The sequence below is a fragment of the Megalops cyprinoides genome, chromosome 22, assembly GCF_013368585.1.
Source record: "Megalops cyprinoides isolate fMegCyp1 chromosome 22, fMegCyp1.pri, whole genome shotgun sequence".
NCBI classification, from domain to species: Eukaryota; Metazoa; Chordata; class Actinopteri; order Elopiformes; family Megalopidae; genus Megalops; species Megalops cyprinoides.
The window spans coordinates 19,163,714-19,180,155 of record NC_050604.1 but is presented as its reverse complement, the minus strand read 5'-3'; the positions used below and the strand labels follow the sequence as shown (position 1 = coordinate 19,180,155).

General features: G+C 46.6%; 1 protein-coding gene across 1 annotated transcript in view; it reads left to right on the top strand.

The window, feature by feature from the left end:
- klhl5 (kelch-like family member 5) overlaps window positions 1–13,148 on the top strand; it is a 33,238-nt gene extending 20,090 nt beyond the window's left edge. The window contains exons 5-11 of the mRNA XM_036516695.1: window positions 804–1,016; window positions 6,322–6,508; window positions 7,500–7,724; window positions 8,181–8,343; window positions 10,091–10,303; window positions 11,260–11,431; window positions 12,896–13,148. Coding sequence (XP_036372588.1) covers window positions 804–1,016; window positions 6,322–6,508; window positions 7,500–7,724; window positions 8,181–8,343; window positions 10,091–10,303; window positions 11,260–11,431; window positions 12,896–12,952 — 1,230 coding nt within the window. The 3' untranslated portion in view covers window positions 12,953–13,148. The remainder of the gene's footprint in view (window positions 1–803; window positions 1,017–6,321; window positions 6,509–7,499; window positions 7,725–8,180; window positions 8,344–10,090; window positions 10,304–11,259; window positions 11,432–12,895) is intronic.
- Window positions 13,149–16,442: the final 3,294 nt, after the last annotated feature.

Here is a 16,442-nt window from a genome sequence, read left to right as displayed (position 1 = left end):
ACAGTGAAGGCGTTCACCGACAGTGCTATTGCTATTTATTGTTTCATATATTTTAAATCTTCTGTATTTAGTCTTTATGAAGGGATCTGTGTGAATATGATGTGGTCATTTTTGGCTCTTTTGTTCCTGTCTTTATGGTCTGCGTTAAAACTCTTGTTGCCCTACATTGGGATGTGTTGATTTGTATTATGTCTTTGTATCTCTGTTGCCTGATTTGATCTGTTTTGTAGTTACAGAGTTGCCAGCCTCTAAGCCAGGTTTGTAATTGAAAGTGAGGATTGCTTCTGAATTGACCCAGTTAAATAAAGGTTAAACAAATCAATTCTGTTTCTTTTCCATCTCCCTCATGTCTTTGAGTTAGATTTTATTGTTCCCACTTTTGAACGCTGTGATTGACTGGTCTCCTTTCTTGGGTTTGGAGCCCATACAGGCTCATGTCTAGACTAATGAAACTCTCTGGGCTGTGTTCAGTCTAACCACCATACTTTATTACAGTATCTATACTTTGCAGGACGAAACTGAAATATAATTTTTTGCTGTTCCGTACACATTTTTTGATTAATGCGTGGTACATTGCTGAACAGAGTGTTCTCTGCTACTAATGTTTTGTAAGAATTTCAGCAGGAATTTTGCTTTTGTTCTTGTATCTTGTTTATTTCTCTTCCTTCCCCAGCCTGGTATCCGTTAGTTTCAGTTTACTCAGTTGTAGCACATTGTTGGTCCATGGCCTTTTCACCACTCAGCTTTGTATTTATGCTTTGGACGAGGCCCTTTAACCAGACAGCGCCCCCTCTGGTCGACAGGAGCACTTCTTGGATGTGATACGGAACCAGGAGTTCCTGCTGCTTCCGGCCACGGAGATCGAGAAGCTGCTGTCGTCGGACGACATGAACGTGCCGGACGAGGAGACGGTGGTGGGCGCCCTGCTGGGCTGGGTGCACTACGACACCGCGGAGCGGCAGGAGCACCTGCCCGGCCTCCTGGCGCACATCCGGCTGCCCCTCCTCACGCCGCAGGTGAGGACCCGCCCCACACCAGCCAGCCAATCAGCGCTCAGCTCTACAGCAGAGACAGTGCTCCGCACTCATCTCACATATGGTACCAGTCAAGAGTTTGGACACTTTTCTTTATTTATTTCTACCATTTTCCACATTTTAGAATAATAGTAAAGACATCAAAACTATGAAATAAGACAAACAGAATTATTCAGCGACCAAAAAATTGTTATAAAGATTCTTCAAAATAGCCAAAAATATTTTTTAATTTTTTTTTTTTGCAAAGAAATTCATACATAGGCATCAACTTCACTATTCATATGTCTAAGAAACGAATTTTAAGCATTTCAGCATGAGTCTTTATTTAAAAATGTCTTTGAATGCATGTTTCCCATTATCTTCTTGGTCTGATCTCTAAGAAATAACCCCAAAGTGTACATTTAGTCCCCTTCGCATGGGTTCACAGCCTCACTAGCTCATGCTTTAGTGTGTTAGCTCTGATTCTGGCTTGCCTCAGTTAACAATAGACACAGGGCTCTATGCAAGCAGGTGCTATACCCTGTGACATCTGAAAAGACCAACAAGAATATGTCTGGTACTGGCTAAAACAAGCAAGCTGTCAATCTCCTGTGCATGACAGACAGGCGCATAAGCATCACAAATCATTGAGAGATGTCCAAGCTCCAGCGTTTCAAGCGGTTCCCCTGTCCTGTACATGAGCTGTGACTGGAGTGAAGAGGAGCGATGAATAGGATTTATGAGAGGTGCACATTTTGGGGACGAGCGCGGAGCTGTCCTTCAGGGTAGACGGGCCTGTCGGAGAGGCGAGCGGCGGGGGGAAGTTGAGAATTAGTCATCGGAGTGCTGCCGTGCTCTCTCTCCCCCTCTCTCTCCCTCGCTGGTGGGTGGCTGCGCTCCGCTATGAGTAATTGAATTATTTTTGGGGGGAGCGTAGAAAAGCGGAATGATTTAGTGAGCGTTTTTTTTCCCCCTGCTTGTGTTATCCCCGCGCTCGGAGTCTGGAGACGGAGATTACAGGACGAGCTGGACCCTCCATGCCCCCTCCCTGCCTCCAGCCCCGGGGGGAGGGGGGGTCCATTTCCTTGGTCAGGCGAAACCCAGAAAGGCATTTGCTCTTTATTATTGAAGGCCATTTTCTATCTGTTTTTTTGTGGGGGGGGGAGAGGGTGGATGGGGGGAGGTGGTTAGGCTTTCATGAGGCAAACAAAAAGACATAATTCACCATTTCCTGGATCCAGTCAGAACTGAATCGCCTGCTCATCACAAATGCAACACTCCAGGTCATTTCAGTTCAGTGCAGTCAAGGGTGGAGAATATGAAATATGCCTTTTCATAAAAATAAGCTGCTCGGATGCTCGTTGTAGGGGAAGCACATGAAAGTCCGATTTGGCAAAAGCTGTTGTTTGTGCACCTCTTTTGGATGTTTGAAGTTTCTTGACATTGAATTTATTTATTTTCAGTGCATTGATTGATAATTAAAGTATGTGCCCCCTCCTTGTGCTGGAGACTGTGCAATTATGTTCATCTGTTGAGTAAACATATGAGTGCTTCTAAGTCAACGCAGCATTCTATGCCACCCATAAATTTATTCTTAAGAAGTTATAAAAGAGGGTGCTTATTTTTGCAGTTGGGCAGTATGTTTGGATTTAACATGCTAAATCATGCATACAATGGCAAAGACCAAGGGCCAGTCGAGTCTTCTTATCGTGTGAATAAAAAGGACATACCTTGTAAATGTGCATATATTTAATATAGTTATGTAAAAGAATCAGAAGTGTCACCTTTCCAGCATGCTGAGTCTGTAGGCACTGCAGCTTCTGAGAAGGAGCAGCGTGACTGAGTTGCATCAATAAAAGAGGTGTTTGTCTTCAAAAATGATCATATTCCATGAAATGTATGTCTCTTGTGGAGGATGTGATTAGCAATGATGTGCTTATTGTGTTCATAACTAAGACGTTGTTTAAATCATATTTTAAAAATTGATGGAACCCAGTGGGTGGCAAAGTATAATTTTATTCCTTCTTAGACTTGTGAGCATAGATGTATAGACACTGAGATAAACATGGATTTGCATTACCTTATATTGGTGGATTTTTTTTAATATTTCTGTTTTTTATATTTCTGAGATTTCTGTTACCTTAAGATTGAGTGGAAAATATGTGTATGACTGGCAAGTAGACCTGATCATTGAAAATATAAAGGGTTATGCAAGAGCATAGTTTAGCATCTTATCTAAACTACCAGTGTGTTTCCTGGAGATACACGAATGATGATTCTTGTAATTATAGTCTGAGGCATTTGTTAAACTGTAACATCATTTTTTCCTAAAAATGTTGTCAAATGGAATGGTGATTCCTTTAGTACTAGTGTAGTATTTAATTTCATAAAATCTTTCAAGAGAACTGTATGGTACATTTTGTGATTTCACTGTGAGGTTGTCAGTGTGAATTTTGGATTTTGCTTTCAGTTTGATTGTAATCCAGGGTGAGGTACCCACCAAAGAATATAAAACTTGCATTGATATTAAAGATTGATGACTTTCAGCATAAAATTACCCTTACAAAACTGAATATGTACACAAACTATAGGCTGTTGCATTAGGTTAGGAGATGAATTCTTGAAACGACATGTTTGAGGAAATTGTCATTAATTTTCAGTTGTGCTGTTAACAATGGCAGAAAAAAGCACACCAAGATGCTCACAATGGCAACACAAGTGGTAACATGTTCTAACCGCTATTAACTTTTATGCTGAGTTACCTTTTTCCATTTTAATCAGTTGAAACCAGTTTAGACAGATGGTACTTCCTTTTGAGGTGGTTATGCATGCAGATAGTACCAGCCCTCAGTTTCAGCTCCAAACCACATGTGATTCTATTTTAATCAAGTGATTTAGCACAATGCCGCGCTACTAGCCGGCAGAAATATGTCATTTGAAAACCTATTACCTTCCACCCAACCCCTATTTCTTTTCTGTGTATAAAGTAAAATGCTGGCCGCTAATTGGGATTGTTGGGATTGATTCACATTCTAGGCTTTTGGAACAAGACCCATTACTGCATACTTAAAATTGTTATGCTATTAAGCCTTACGGGTTAGGCACTGAAGATTGGTTAACTGAATGTCCAGATAATGTCCATCAACAAACACTCCATTTTTAGGGAACAAGTGTCCGGAATCTGTTACTGTATGTGAATCACAGAAAAATAAGAAGTGATTAAATATATCTAACATGCATAAATCTGAACCCTCATACATTTTTATTTGGTATTGTGCCATTGTTTATTTCTTTCCTCAAAACTCTACTTTAACATTTGCTTGTTCTGGGTACATAGGGCATTGTGTATGCTTTTGAGATTTACAGGTGCACACCACATGACTCGTATAACGGAACTGCAAACAATATTTCTTGCAGGGCAGTAAATTATGATTGCAGCTGTTTTTCTGTGAGCAGATGGATAGATACAGGTGATAAAGACAGATCATTACTTGCTCACTTCGCAGGTGCACCGCTCGTAAAACAGAGTGATCGTTAGCTGTCAATGAGAGCAGAATGAATTTGGGCTGATATTAAGGTCACATAGGAAGAGTGCTGGGTGCAGCAGTATAGATTGTTTCTCGTCTGGTCTAGATTGCGTCAGGGAGGATACTGTGATATTTTTTTCCCCATATCATGGAAACTGAGGGTTACTTCCTTCTTACTTCAGGGAAATTCACTGAAATTTGAAATAATTTTTATATATAGGTATATACTCATCAGCAGAAAGGCTGGACACATTCTTGCAAGAATTGTGCATTAAGACCAGGTTTCTGTCAACAAAACTGAGTAGATTCCAATTTTTAGATGTTTCTATTCAGTAAAACTCCAAAGGACTTTGCAGTGGAAAAAGTAACAAGCAGCCTTTTCCATTTATCTCTCAAATTAATGGAAAGAAAACTTAATGCTGCAAGAAAAGTAAATATACGTGACACCTACTTAGAGACATTACTCAAGGTTAAGATGACAGCACTGTGCTTTTAGGTTGCATAGCCCCCCCAGGTGTTTTTATTAGGAGTAATCCCCCCGAGCTCAGAACGGCGCTAAAATGTAGCGCGGTGCTCGAGGCTGGCCGAGCCTTTTTAGGTGAGGACGAGGCGGCTGTGTCGCCCCTGTGAGGAAATTGATAGCTAGAGCTGCGGGGGGGGGGGGGGGGGGGGGGTTGTCACTCAGAGAGCCCTGGGAGGGCACGCTTATAAAACCAGAATTAATTAAACCTCCGGTACAACAAGCGAGCTGGCATTATTCAGCTCCCCTGGTCTGATTAAAAACATCCGGCCGGGCTACAAAGGCAGCGACTGGGGCGTCACGTGCGGGGAGAGATAAATAGGAAATTAGGAGCATGGCCTCAGAGAGAGGGCACAGTAATGGGCTTCTGAGGTAAAGAGTTTCAGGGAGATCACAGCTTGCCCTGTGGGTGCGGTGCTGGGTACATTACATTATGTCATTGGCATTTAGTGGACACTCTTATCCAGAGCGACTTACATAGGTTACAGTTTTTAACATTACCCATTTATACAGCTGGATATTTACTGAGCCAATTCTGGGTTAAGCACCTTGCTCAAGGGTGCAACAGCAGTGCCCCAGCAGGGAACTGAACCGGCAACCTTTCGGTTAGTCCTGCTCCTTACCACTCTGCTACACTGGTGCCCTGAGCAGAGGGTACTGGGTACGTTAGCATTTTTGAATGAGTCCAGCGTTGGACCACAGCTCTTTTTTTTTTTTTTGTCCGACTGGACCTTAGAGGTCAGTGTGGAGACGGTGGTAAATGTAGAAATTACAGCATCTGCCAGCGTCTCGGCCTTTGCGTCCCCTCACCGCTGCCAGACAAACCGCTGGAACACATCCACGCCTGCCATTACGATTACCAGCGCCCTAATGGCCAATTCGGTTTTATTTTAATCAAGAAGCGAGGGGAGTGCAGTCCAGCTTTGCGCTGAGTTCATATCTCAGGCGTCTGTGCTGATTAAAACGCAGCCCATGTTCTGACCGTTTGTAAATCTGCCTACAAGCTCGGGATACTTGGCACGTCCGGCCGATCCGTGTCCGCGGGGTTCATTTTCAAAAACTTTCAAGACACTTTGCCAGATGAAATTAATTTCAGGCTCCAGTCTGATATGCATGTTAAATGAGAATTGTGAAGGAAAGCGCTGATAATTTTTCCACAGAGCGGCCCTGGGTTGATAAATGTAAGAGTTGTGCGAGAGCTGTAATGTTGGTTGGTCTCAGTGAAAGACTCCGCCTTACTGTTCGCTGTGGCCCCGCCCAGTTCCTGGCAGACATGGAGTCGAACCCGCTGCTGCGGGACAGTGTGGAGTGTCAGCGGCTGGTGATGGAGGCCATGAAGTACCACCTGCTGCCCGAGCGCCGGCCCCTGCTGCAGAGCCCTCGAACCCGGCCCCGCAAGGCCACCGTGGGGACGCTGTTCGCTGTGGGAGGCATGGACGCCACCAAAGGTCTGCGGGCACATCTCTCTGTGCCTCTCTCTCTCTCTCTCTCTCTCAGTCTCTCTGTCTCCCTCTTTCTCAGCCTCTGTGTCTCTCTCTCTCTCTCTCCATCTCCTTCTTTCTCAATCTATCCATCTCTCTTGACAGTTTGGATCAATTTTCACAATCTTCAGCTGGCTTATCTGGCATTAGCATGTCAGGGGAGTCCTTGTGTATTTTATGCTTGAATTTGCATGTTGATAATCATAAATCTAAATGGTTTTCATAATATTTGATATGTATGGCAGATCAGGACAAAATAACATAACTATTGTTTCTTGCACATATGTAATATAGAAATGTAATTAAAATAAAATTTGTGATATCAAAATGTGATGTGTAAAATATGTCCTCAGATAAATGCATGCATTTGCATGTAGGAACGTGGCAGTAACTGATATTTTCCAACATTTTTGGATTTCGGCTTTTTGCCATATATTGCCTTGTTACTCCTTTCAAAAAGTGACGCTCAAACCCCAGTATAATACACAGTCAATGAAAAAGATTTCACAAAATGGCATCATAATGGTTCCTTGTCTTCTCCCTTCATTATCTCCCCCAAACAAAGGCAGTGTTAGTTTCTGCAGAAGTCAGGGAGGTGTGCAGTGATGCAGCTCACAGTGCCAGCCGTCTCTCTGATGTCTCTCTGCCGTCTCTCTGCCGTCTCTCTGATGTCTCTCTGCCGTCTCTCTGCCGTCTCTCTGATGTCTCTCTGCCGTCTCCCTGATGTCTCTCTGCCGTCTCTCTGATGTCTCTCTGCCGTCTCTCTGCCGTCTCTCTGATGTCTCTCTGCCGTCTCTCTGATGTCTCTCTGCCGTCTCTCTGCCGTCTCCCTGATGTCTCTCTGCCGTCTCTCTGATGTCTCTCTGCCGTCTCTCTGCCGTCTCTCTGATGTCTCTCTGCCGTCTCTCTGATGTCTCTCTGCCGTCTCTCTGATGTCTCTCTGCCGCCTCTGCCGCAGGAGCCACCAGCATTGAGCAGTACTGCCTGCGCCGTGACTCGTGGAAGCAGGTGGCAGTGATGAGCGGCCGGAGGCTGCAGTTCGGTGTGGCCGTGCTAGACGACCGGCTCTACGTGGTGGGGGGGCGCGACGGGCTCAAGACCCTCAACACTGTGGAGTGCTACAACCCCCGCAGCAGGAGCTGGAGCGTCATGCCCCCCATGTCCACCCACAGGCATGGCCTGGGTGAGTGTGTGTGTGCCTGTCTACCCACAGGCACAGCCTGGGTGAGTGTGTGTGTGTGCCTGTGTCCACCCACAGACACGGCCTGGGTGAGTGTGAGTGTATGCCTGTGTCCACCCACAGATGTGGCCTGGGTGAGTGTGAGTGTATGCCTGTGTCCACCCACAGATGTGGCCTGGGTGAGTGTGAGTGTATGCCTGTGTCCACCCACAGATGTGGCCGTGTGTCCGTTTACAAAAACAGCCTGGGTGAGTGTGTCATGTCACGCACACTCAGGTAGGTCCAGATGTTGAGCATCTGATAGCAGGGGCTGACAGATGGTGGCTGCAACTAATTCCCAGGATTACAAATGTTAAAGTGTGCTAATCTGTCTTGTCTTTGTGTGTGTGTGTCTGTGTGTGCGTGCGTATGCGTGCGTGTTGTGTGTGTATGTACATGCATGCGTATGTGTGTTTTCAGGGGTGGCGGTGTTGGAGGGGCCCATGTACGCGGTGGGGGGTCATGACGGCTGGAGCTACCTGAGCACGGTGGAGCGCTGGGACCCGCAGGCGCGGCAGTGGAGCTTCGTGGCCAGCATGGCCACGCCCCGCAGCACTGTGGGCGTGGCAGTGCTCAACGGCAAGTGAGTCCCGCCCTGGAGCCACTGAGCTTACTTTACCCTGCTCTATTTTACTGTACACACAGAGCAAGGCGCCCCTTGTGGTTTTACACATAGTAGAGTTGTGTGCTGTGAACATTCCAGCTCAATTCTGCTGATGTTTTATAGGGCCTCTCTCTCTTAAATGCCATCTCTGACACATTCACAGAAGATAGTGTATGCGGCAGTGTAGTGGTAAGGACCAGGACTCGTAACCAAAAAAGGTTGCAAAAAGGTTCAATTCCCCGCTGGGGCACTGCTGCTGTACCCTTGGGCAAGCTACTTAATCCACAATTGCCTCAGTAAATATCCAATGGTTAACATGTAAAAACTGTAACATATGTAAGTCGCTCTGAATAACAGCGTCTGCTAAATGACAATAATGTAATGTAATGACACAATAGATGCAGACCCACTCAGGTACATTGCTAACAGTACAGCATTTTGTGGTTTAAATAAAAAACACATGATGGTTTAAATCTCACATCTAAAAGAACCCTCATAAGACGTGTCAGTCAGGAGCGGCGAAGGAACAGTCATTTACAGTGAGAAGAGTGAAAGGTTTTTCGGAGTTCGGTAGCGCCGTGTCACCGTGCGGAAGGACAGGGGTGTGAGTTCCCCCCCACAGCCCCGTCCCAGCCCTCAGCTTGTCTCTGGGCTCTTTATTGCTTGAGGGATCTCATTACTCGCCTGGCTGAGCCCGTGGACTTGTGCGTGTCTGCAGGAAGCTGGGGAGAGGGTCTTGGGTCCTGGGGGGGCCCCGCAAATTGATTCTGCTCCTTTCGCCCCGCGGCAACCGCCCGTCTCGCTCATACATACAGACACTCAGCTGTGCATCCACTTCACTTTTCTTTTTTTTTTTTATTTAATTTTTTTTCACCTCCCCTCTGTCTTTCTGAAAATCATAACGGATTCCCAGAATGCAGTTCTGCCCCCTCGCTGTGAGAGCGCCGTGTGTCTTCATGAACGGCGGGCGGGAGTGGCAGGGAGCCGGCGAGACCCGGGAAAGGAATTCTTAACAAAATCTTTTACTCTCTTTCCCTTCTTTAATGAATGCAATATTCTTCAAAATGAAGAGGGAGAAACTTCTTGGAGTATCTGAGGAAGAATGGGAGCCGAGTGACAAGGCTTTTGAGCGGGGAGATCTTTTGTGTTCATATTTGATGATCCTGTTAAAATGAGGAAGAGCAGAGTTTTTTTTCGCAGCTGTTGACAGTCGATGCCCGGTCGCTGCGGGGGTCCGCAGCACAGACACCGATCTGTATTCCCACCCACACCTGATCTCACAAATCATTGCACCCTGCACCCCCCCCGCCTCCTTCAATCAATCACGTTTTTGCTTTTTCTCCAGTGGCCTTTAGAGCGGGATAGTAACGGAGCTCCTTCTCCTCAAAGCGCAAAAGCGCGGAGAAGTGTCTGAAGAAGGGAGCTGCATTTGCAATTAGATTGAAAGGGTGGTGGGGAGCTGGGAGTTATCAAAGGCAGGGGGATAAGATGGAGAGGTACAGAGCGGGCGGCGGGATAACAAACAACGAGAGAGAGGGAGAGAGAGAGAGAGAGAGAGGGGGAGGCAGGCGAACAAAAGGCGACCGAGACAATAACGGAAAGAGCCCGCTTGTTTAAAGGAAACGCTGTGTGTGTTTTGAATAAGATGCTCTGTGTGGGGGGGGGGGGAGCCCCTCTGGTACTGACGGCTGGTTTTACCTCTCACCCCCCTTGGGTCGTTCGGCAGGCTGTATGCTGTCGGCGGGCGGGACGGGAGCTCCTGCCTGAAGTCGGTGGAGTGCTTCGACCCCCACACCAATAAGTGGACCAGCTGTGCCCCCATGGCCAAGCGGAGGGGCGGGGTGGGCGTGGCCACCTGGAACGGCTTCCTGTATGCCATCGGGGGCCACGATGCTCCCGCCTCCAGCCTCGCCTCACGCCTGTCGGACTGTGTGGAGAGGTGAGGGGGGCGGGGTTCGGGTGTGGGTAAGAGGGCTGGATGCGGCCGTGGTGGAACGGGAGAGAGCTGACACACACACTGTCTCTCAATTTGTGCAGATTTTAGTATAGCCTGACTGGGCTGTCTGTTCTGATGGTGAAAGGGATGTTAAATGGATGTTAAAGGGGGCAGGAGTGTATAGTATCATAGACAGTGTAGCATAGTGGTACGGCGCAGGGCTTGTAACCAAAAGGTTGCAGTTCGATTCCCCACTGGGACGCTGCTGTTAAGATACTTAATCCAGAAATGCCTTAGTAAATATCCAGCTGTATAAATGTGTAACATGTAAAAAAAAAAATGTAACCTATGCAAGTCGCTCTGGACAAGTGTGTCTGCTAAATGCCAATGATGTAATTTAATAGATGTTTCCTCAGACATGGAGAGTGGCTCAGCGAATCTTCTCTCTTGTGCTTCTGTGATGGGAAGGGATGGGACATCTGTGTAGATGACTCACCGCAATGAATCACGACGTGCTAACATAACCCCAACGCTAACAGCACTAAGAGGACGGCCTGCAAAATGAATGAGACATGAGTCATTGGTGCACGTAAAGTGACACTTTTGTTAATTTGTTGAAGTCTAACCTTCTTTACATCTGCCAGGCAGCTCTTAATTTGAAACATCGCGGTAAAAAGCCGCTGAAAAAGGTCAAGCGGGATGTGCAGGGCAGCAGTGTAGCATAGTGACAAGGAGCAGGGCTCATAAACAAAAGGTTGTGGGTTCGATTCCCCACTCCAGCACTGCTGCTGTACCCCTGGGTAAGGTACTTAACCCAGTAAACAGCCAGCTGTATAAGCGGATAACGTGTAAAAATTGTAACCTATGAGCATCGTTCTGCATAAGAGCGTCTGCTAAATGACAATAATGTAATGTAATGTGAGTTGCCTCTAAACCCAGACACCGCATGTGCCCAACAGGTATGACCCCAAGACGGACACCTGGACGGCCGTGGCTCCCATGAGCATCAGCAGGGACGCGGTGGGGGTGTGCCTGTTGGGGGACCGGCTCTACGCCGTGGGGGGGTACGACGGGCAGATCTATCTCAACGCCGTCGAGGCCTACGACCCGCAGACCAACGAGTGGACACAGGTACATGCCGAAAGCTGCCCGCCATCCTGTTTTTCCCTCTCTCCATCTCATTGGTCCAGTTCCTTCTCTCATGCGTCTTCCCTTTCAGCCCTTGTTTCCTTCCTGTTTCTCCTTCTCAGTGGCTGGTGAGGACTTTTCACCAGCCGGTGATAGATCCCTGTACTGGTTATTGTTTTGTCTTTTGTCATGGTAACCCCATGATTGCCACTCATTGATTTGTCAGGAAAAAAGAGAATCAGATGTTAACTTTAAGTGATTTTCATGAAGTGCAGTCAAGCACTTCAGATGATTGCAATCAGTCAACCAATTATTTGAGCTGTTGAGACACATTGGCAGCCTCCATAATTCACCTTCAGCTGGGAAAGTCCAGCCAAGATTAAGGCATCAGCCAAGCCCACATGTCCTTGTGCCTTGTATTTTTCCCTTATTTAAAAGAGTGCAAACCCATTCTGAATTTAATCTGGATCTGCTTTGGTTTCATGCCCCCCTGTATTAGTTTGACTTTCCACAACATATCTGTGTTTACTGCTCTGAGGGGCCATCTATCGTCATACACAGACAGCAGACAGGGAGAGAGGGCCGCAGGGGACTCCAGCCTCACACGCTGTGGGGTTGTGCCTTAAACCTGTGAGGAGTGGGAACAGGGGCCCCCTGAGCGCCTCCGCCGCCGCGACTTTGAGCCGGTTATTGTCTGCAATTGAATCAGCGACAGCCAGAGGCACAGCGTGAGGCGGAAAAGGGGCCGCACGCCCGTGAAGGATGGATGTGTCACGGACACTCCGGCGGCCGGGGAGGGGGAGGGGGGGGGGGGCGGGGGGACGGGACTCCGTGCGGTAATACAGCGCTCATATCGGCTCAGCCTCCCCCTAGCCGGAACAGTCCGCATTTATGAAACGCATCACTCTCGCAAATAAATTGTTTGTGCCACCGACCTGGTGTGGTTGTTCAGCTGCAGTGTCTGATTTTTTTTTTTTTTTGAACATCCGGCTTGTTGTGTTGAATCAGACGCTATTAAGATGTACTCTGTGTAGGCTCGGACTTGCTGTTGCGTTTGCGTTGGCCCTCATATGCTGGTCGCAGGCACGCAGCCGTGTTTGCTGTTTACAGCTGCTGACTAATTATTCCCCGGAGTATTCCCATCTGTCACTCCACGCTGATTAATTTTGTCAAATAGACACTGAGTAATGTGCCGTCCAGGGGGTGTCATTTCAGTGTGACCCAGTGCTGCGTGAGGGCGATGGGTATCTCTGGTCCTTGAAGGCTGTTGCTTCATTTTATTTCCTCAGTTTCTTTATTGTGGTCACTTAGTCATGTGGACTGTTCATCTGGTGTGCACAGGTGTAAATCTGTGTTAAATTTAACACTCACTACTGTAAACCCTTCTGGACTCTTGACTCTCAGAATTGGAGCTGCTCTCCTTTGATGCAGACCAAGTGATGATCCCTTCCTCTTGTTGTCCTCCAGGTGGCGCCGTTGTGCCTGGGCAGGGCGGGCGCCTGTGTGGTGGCGGTGAAGCTATAGTGGACTCTGCCTGCGGGCTCCATCCTGAAACTCCAGCGAAACATCACCACAACGTTCTCCAAACCATCCCATCGCACGGGGGAGAAACCTGCACCACCGTCCACCTCCCCCAGTGGTCAGGAGCTCCTTCCCTGAGCTTCATTTCTGGCCTGTGTCACACACTATGTCGGCTCTCACAAGAGGGGGAACGGGAGGCTCATCCACTACGCTCGTTTAAAAAAAAAAAAACGTCTGTATTTTCTTTTGATGGTTTATTCAGTTGGAAATTAGTTGAAATTCCGGAGATCTGAAGAGCACATTACTTCTGCCTCCAGGTCTCATAGAGTAAGTATAATTGGCTTTTCTGGTATTTTCCATTGCACCCGTTTTTCGGTCTGTAATTGGATTGACACCAGCCAGAGGCGGCAGATAAAAGGTAAATTGTTCGGCAGAGCCGTCTCTCGGCTTCATCCTCTGGAACCATTCCTGTGTCCCGCGGGATTAGGGAAGGGGTGGAGGAGGGATGCTCTTCCTCTTCACATTTTTTCTGTTACCCTTACTAAGATGAGGTTGGCAAGCAGTTACTGTATATAAGTTACTGTATATAAGATGGCGGACTCTCTACACTACAGTGAAGATGACCTCCATCATCACGTCTCTTCAAGCATATAATTGGTCGTCCTTTGTGCTGGACCAGGAGCCAGGGAAACATTTCTGTTCTAACAGTGGTGAGGGTATGAGATTATTGGGGGGAAAAGCTCTCAAGGAGAGCTAAGGCATTCTATTGTCTGTAGTCCCCTAGCTGTGCCGTGGAATGATTTTGCTGTTTTTGTGTTTACTAAGATGGGTGAAACTGCTGAGCAAGCCAAGACGGATTTCAGGAGTTAGCACTGTTTTGCAAATATGCAGTGGTTACATTTTTGTTTTTTTTTTCTTTTTTGTTCATTTTTTGGTGTTTAACTCTGTGAACGCGTGTACGCGTGTCCCCGTTTCTGAAGTGGTGCAGGGGTGGTGTTTCGGCAGCTGAATCAGCCAAGGGAGGCTTGTGGGCAGGAAGCCTGGCACAGGCGTCTCTGGTGCTAGTGGACCTCTGGTCCAAAAACCCCCAGCTTTGTGTGTCTGCCACTCGGTGCACTTATCCGTTTTCCCTGCCAGAGGCTGGTCTCTCCTGGCTGACAAGGCTTGGAACTGCGGTACCTGAGCTATAATAAGCCTCACCGCAGGAATTTGAATAGAAGGAGACAGATGGAGGAGACGCTTCAGCCTGGAAACTAAATTAATTTGTAGGGTTCTCAAGCATTGACCTTGCAAATTTGCTAGCCAGCTAACGGGAAAAAGCTCATGCTTGCTAGATTTAATACAGATACAGATAAGTATCTTGCTAGAAAAGACATTTGATGAGAACAAGGAAATGTTTCAGGCCAATTTGGAAGTGTGGTCTTTCAGTAGCTAAATGACTAGCTGCACTTCATGTAATATTGAACAAAAGTTTCTGTAATGTGTCCCTCTCGCTGACGGCAGTGGGACTGACTGATGCAACGTCTCCAGGCAGGTCGCTAAACATGTGTCTGACCTACATGTAACAAGGCAAATCACAGACGGCATGCTGGGCTCAGGTTTCACTATTGGATATTGCACAAATTGACAAAAAATGCAGTGGTAGATCGGGCAGGACCATACCTGGGCGGATGAGCCGGACTCTGGCTTGACAAGGGAAGGGATACAGTATAGACCAGACAGCACCCACATCAGGTGCCATGGGCATTCTGCTGCACAGAGAGGGTTGCGGGTTTTGGACCCAGACAGCAGACTAGCCTGACTACAGTACCAGCTTTATAATTTCATTTATGCACTGTTTCATTCAAGGTCTGAAATATCATGCCTGTGTGTGCCAGGAAGCTTTGAAAAGATCGATAAACACTCTCTTTTTCTGGTGGTGCTAGGAGACAATCCACAATCTGTAACACTTACACGCTATCAAAATAATGCCTTGCACTTCGCTTCACTGGAAAATAACAATCGATGTATCAGGCTTGAGAATCTTCGAAAAGGTCGGAGAGATTGAAACAGCAAAAAAGTCAGTCGCTGTTATCTAGTAAATTTGAGAGATGCGCAAAGCTGTATTGCGGGAGTGCTGTTATTTTTTATTGTGGATATGCCAACAGCAACAAGGGACCAACATGAAAATAACAGTCACCAGCTGCAGTGTTTCCACTGGCCATAAGCCTACACTGCAATCCCGACACGCATTCGTACCCTTTAAAGGAGACCTCTGATCAAAAAAAGGCACGTTTTATGTTGTGTGTCAAGTACTCGGATGCATGATTTAGCATCCTGAACTGCGCCACTGTAAGCTTAGTGCTCTGCCCCCCTCCCCCATGCCAAGATGCAAGCCAGTCTTATTACCAGCCAGCAAACACAAAATACAAGGGCCTGTGGAAATACAGCTCCTTTTTAGGTGAATAGCTCTGCACTCGTCTAAAGATACCAACAGTCGTGTATAAAAATGTCTTCATCAGTCTGCAGTTGGTACATGCTGTTGATCTCATTGAGGATTTCATCTGGCTTTTACTGAGGGTGGCTTGCCTCATACACTGGAAGAGGAGGGAGGTGTTCCAGGCTTACAGGACGTGGTTCTGAATGCTTCATTTTGCATCACCAGTATAAGCACTTGACACGTAACACGAAACAAGCTTTCAAATTTTGCCAAGGGTTCTCCTTTATCTTGCAGCTCCAAATTAACTCAGGTGTAAATGCGTAAAAGGAAACGTCAAATTGAACTGACATCTCCGCCCGAGTTTGAAATGCGAAATCTACAGTCTTACGGCACAGCAGTCTAAAACCCTCTTTTATTCTCGTCTCATTGTGGGTGGGAGTGGTGGCAGTCGCTGAGACTGATCTGCCAGTCACAGAGGCGAGGGACCAAGTTTTACCGTCCTTTGTGTTGAGGAAAGTATTACGATTATTTGTGACACTAACCCCAGTCTGTATTTTTCAAACTTGATGGTGAAATGTAAAATAATTTATTTTATGATTTGTATTTGGTGGAATTTGATGTACATGGTGAAAACAGTTTATGTAAAGATTTGATTGGTATAATTGACTGTGTTGAATGTGCACAATGTGTATACACAAACTGTTTGTTGCCTTATTGGTATATTTAATCTATGTATTCAGTTTTTTATGTGATGTATTTTGATTTAAGGAGGCACCCTCTTTCCCAAATTATGTCAGTCGTTCTTGGCACCACTGATTATGTTTTGATCGTTTCATGCAGTCCTACTTGAAGAGGCTCAAAAGTATTGACAAAATTACAAACTGCATCATAAAATTGGCCCTTGCACTTTTGAGCGCCAGGTGACCTGAAATAGCTTTTTGTTGAACGAGAGCTGTACTCCTGACTAAACAAGGTGAAAAAAAAGCACTGACATCAAGAGATGTTGCCCAGAGTGTTTTAAAGGCAGACCGATCGATCAAAATGGAAGAGCTGTGAAGCATGAGCTCTGGCTGT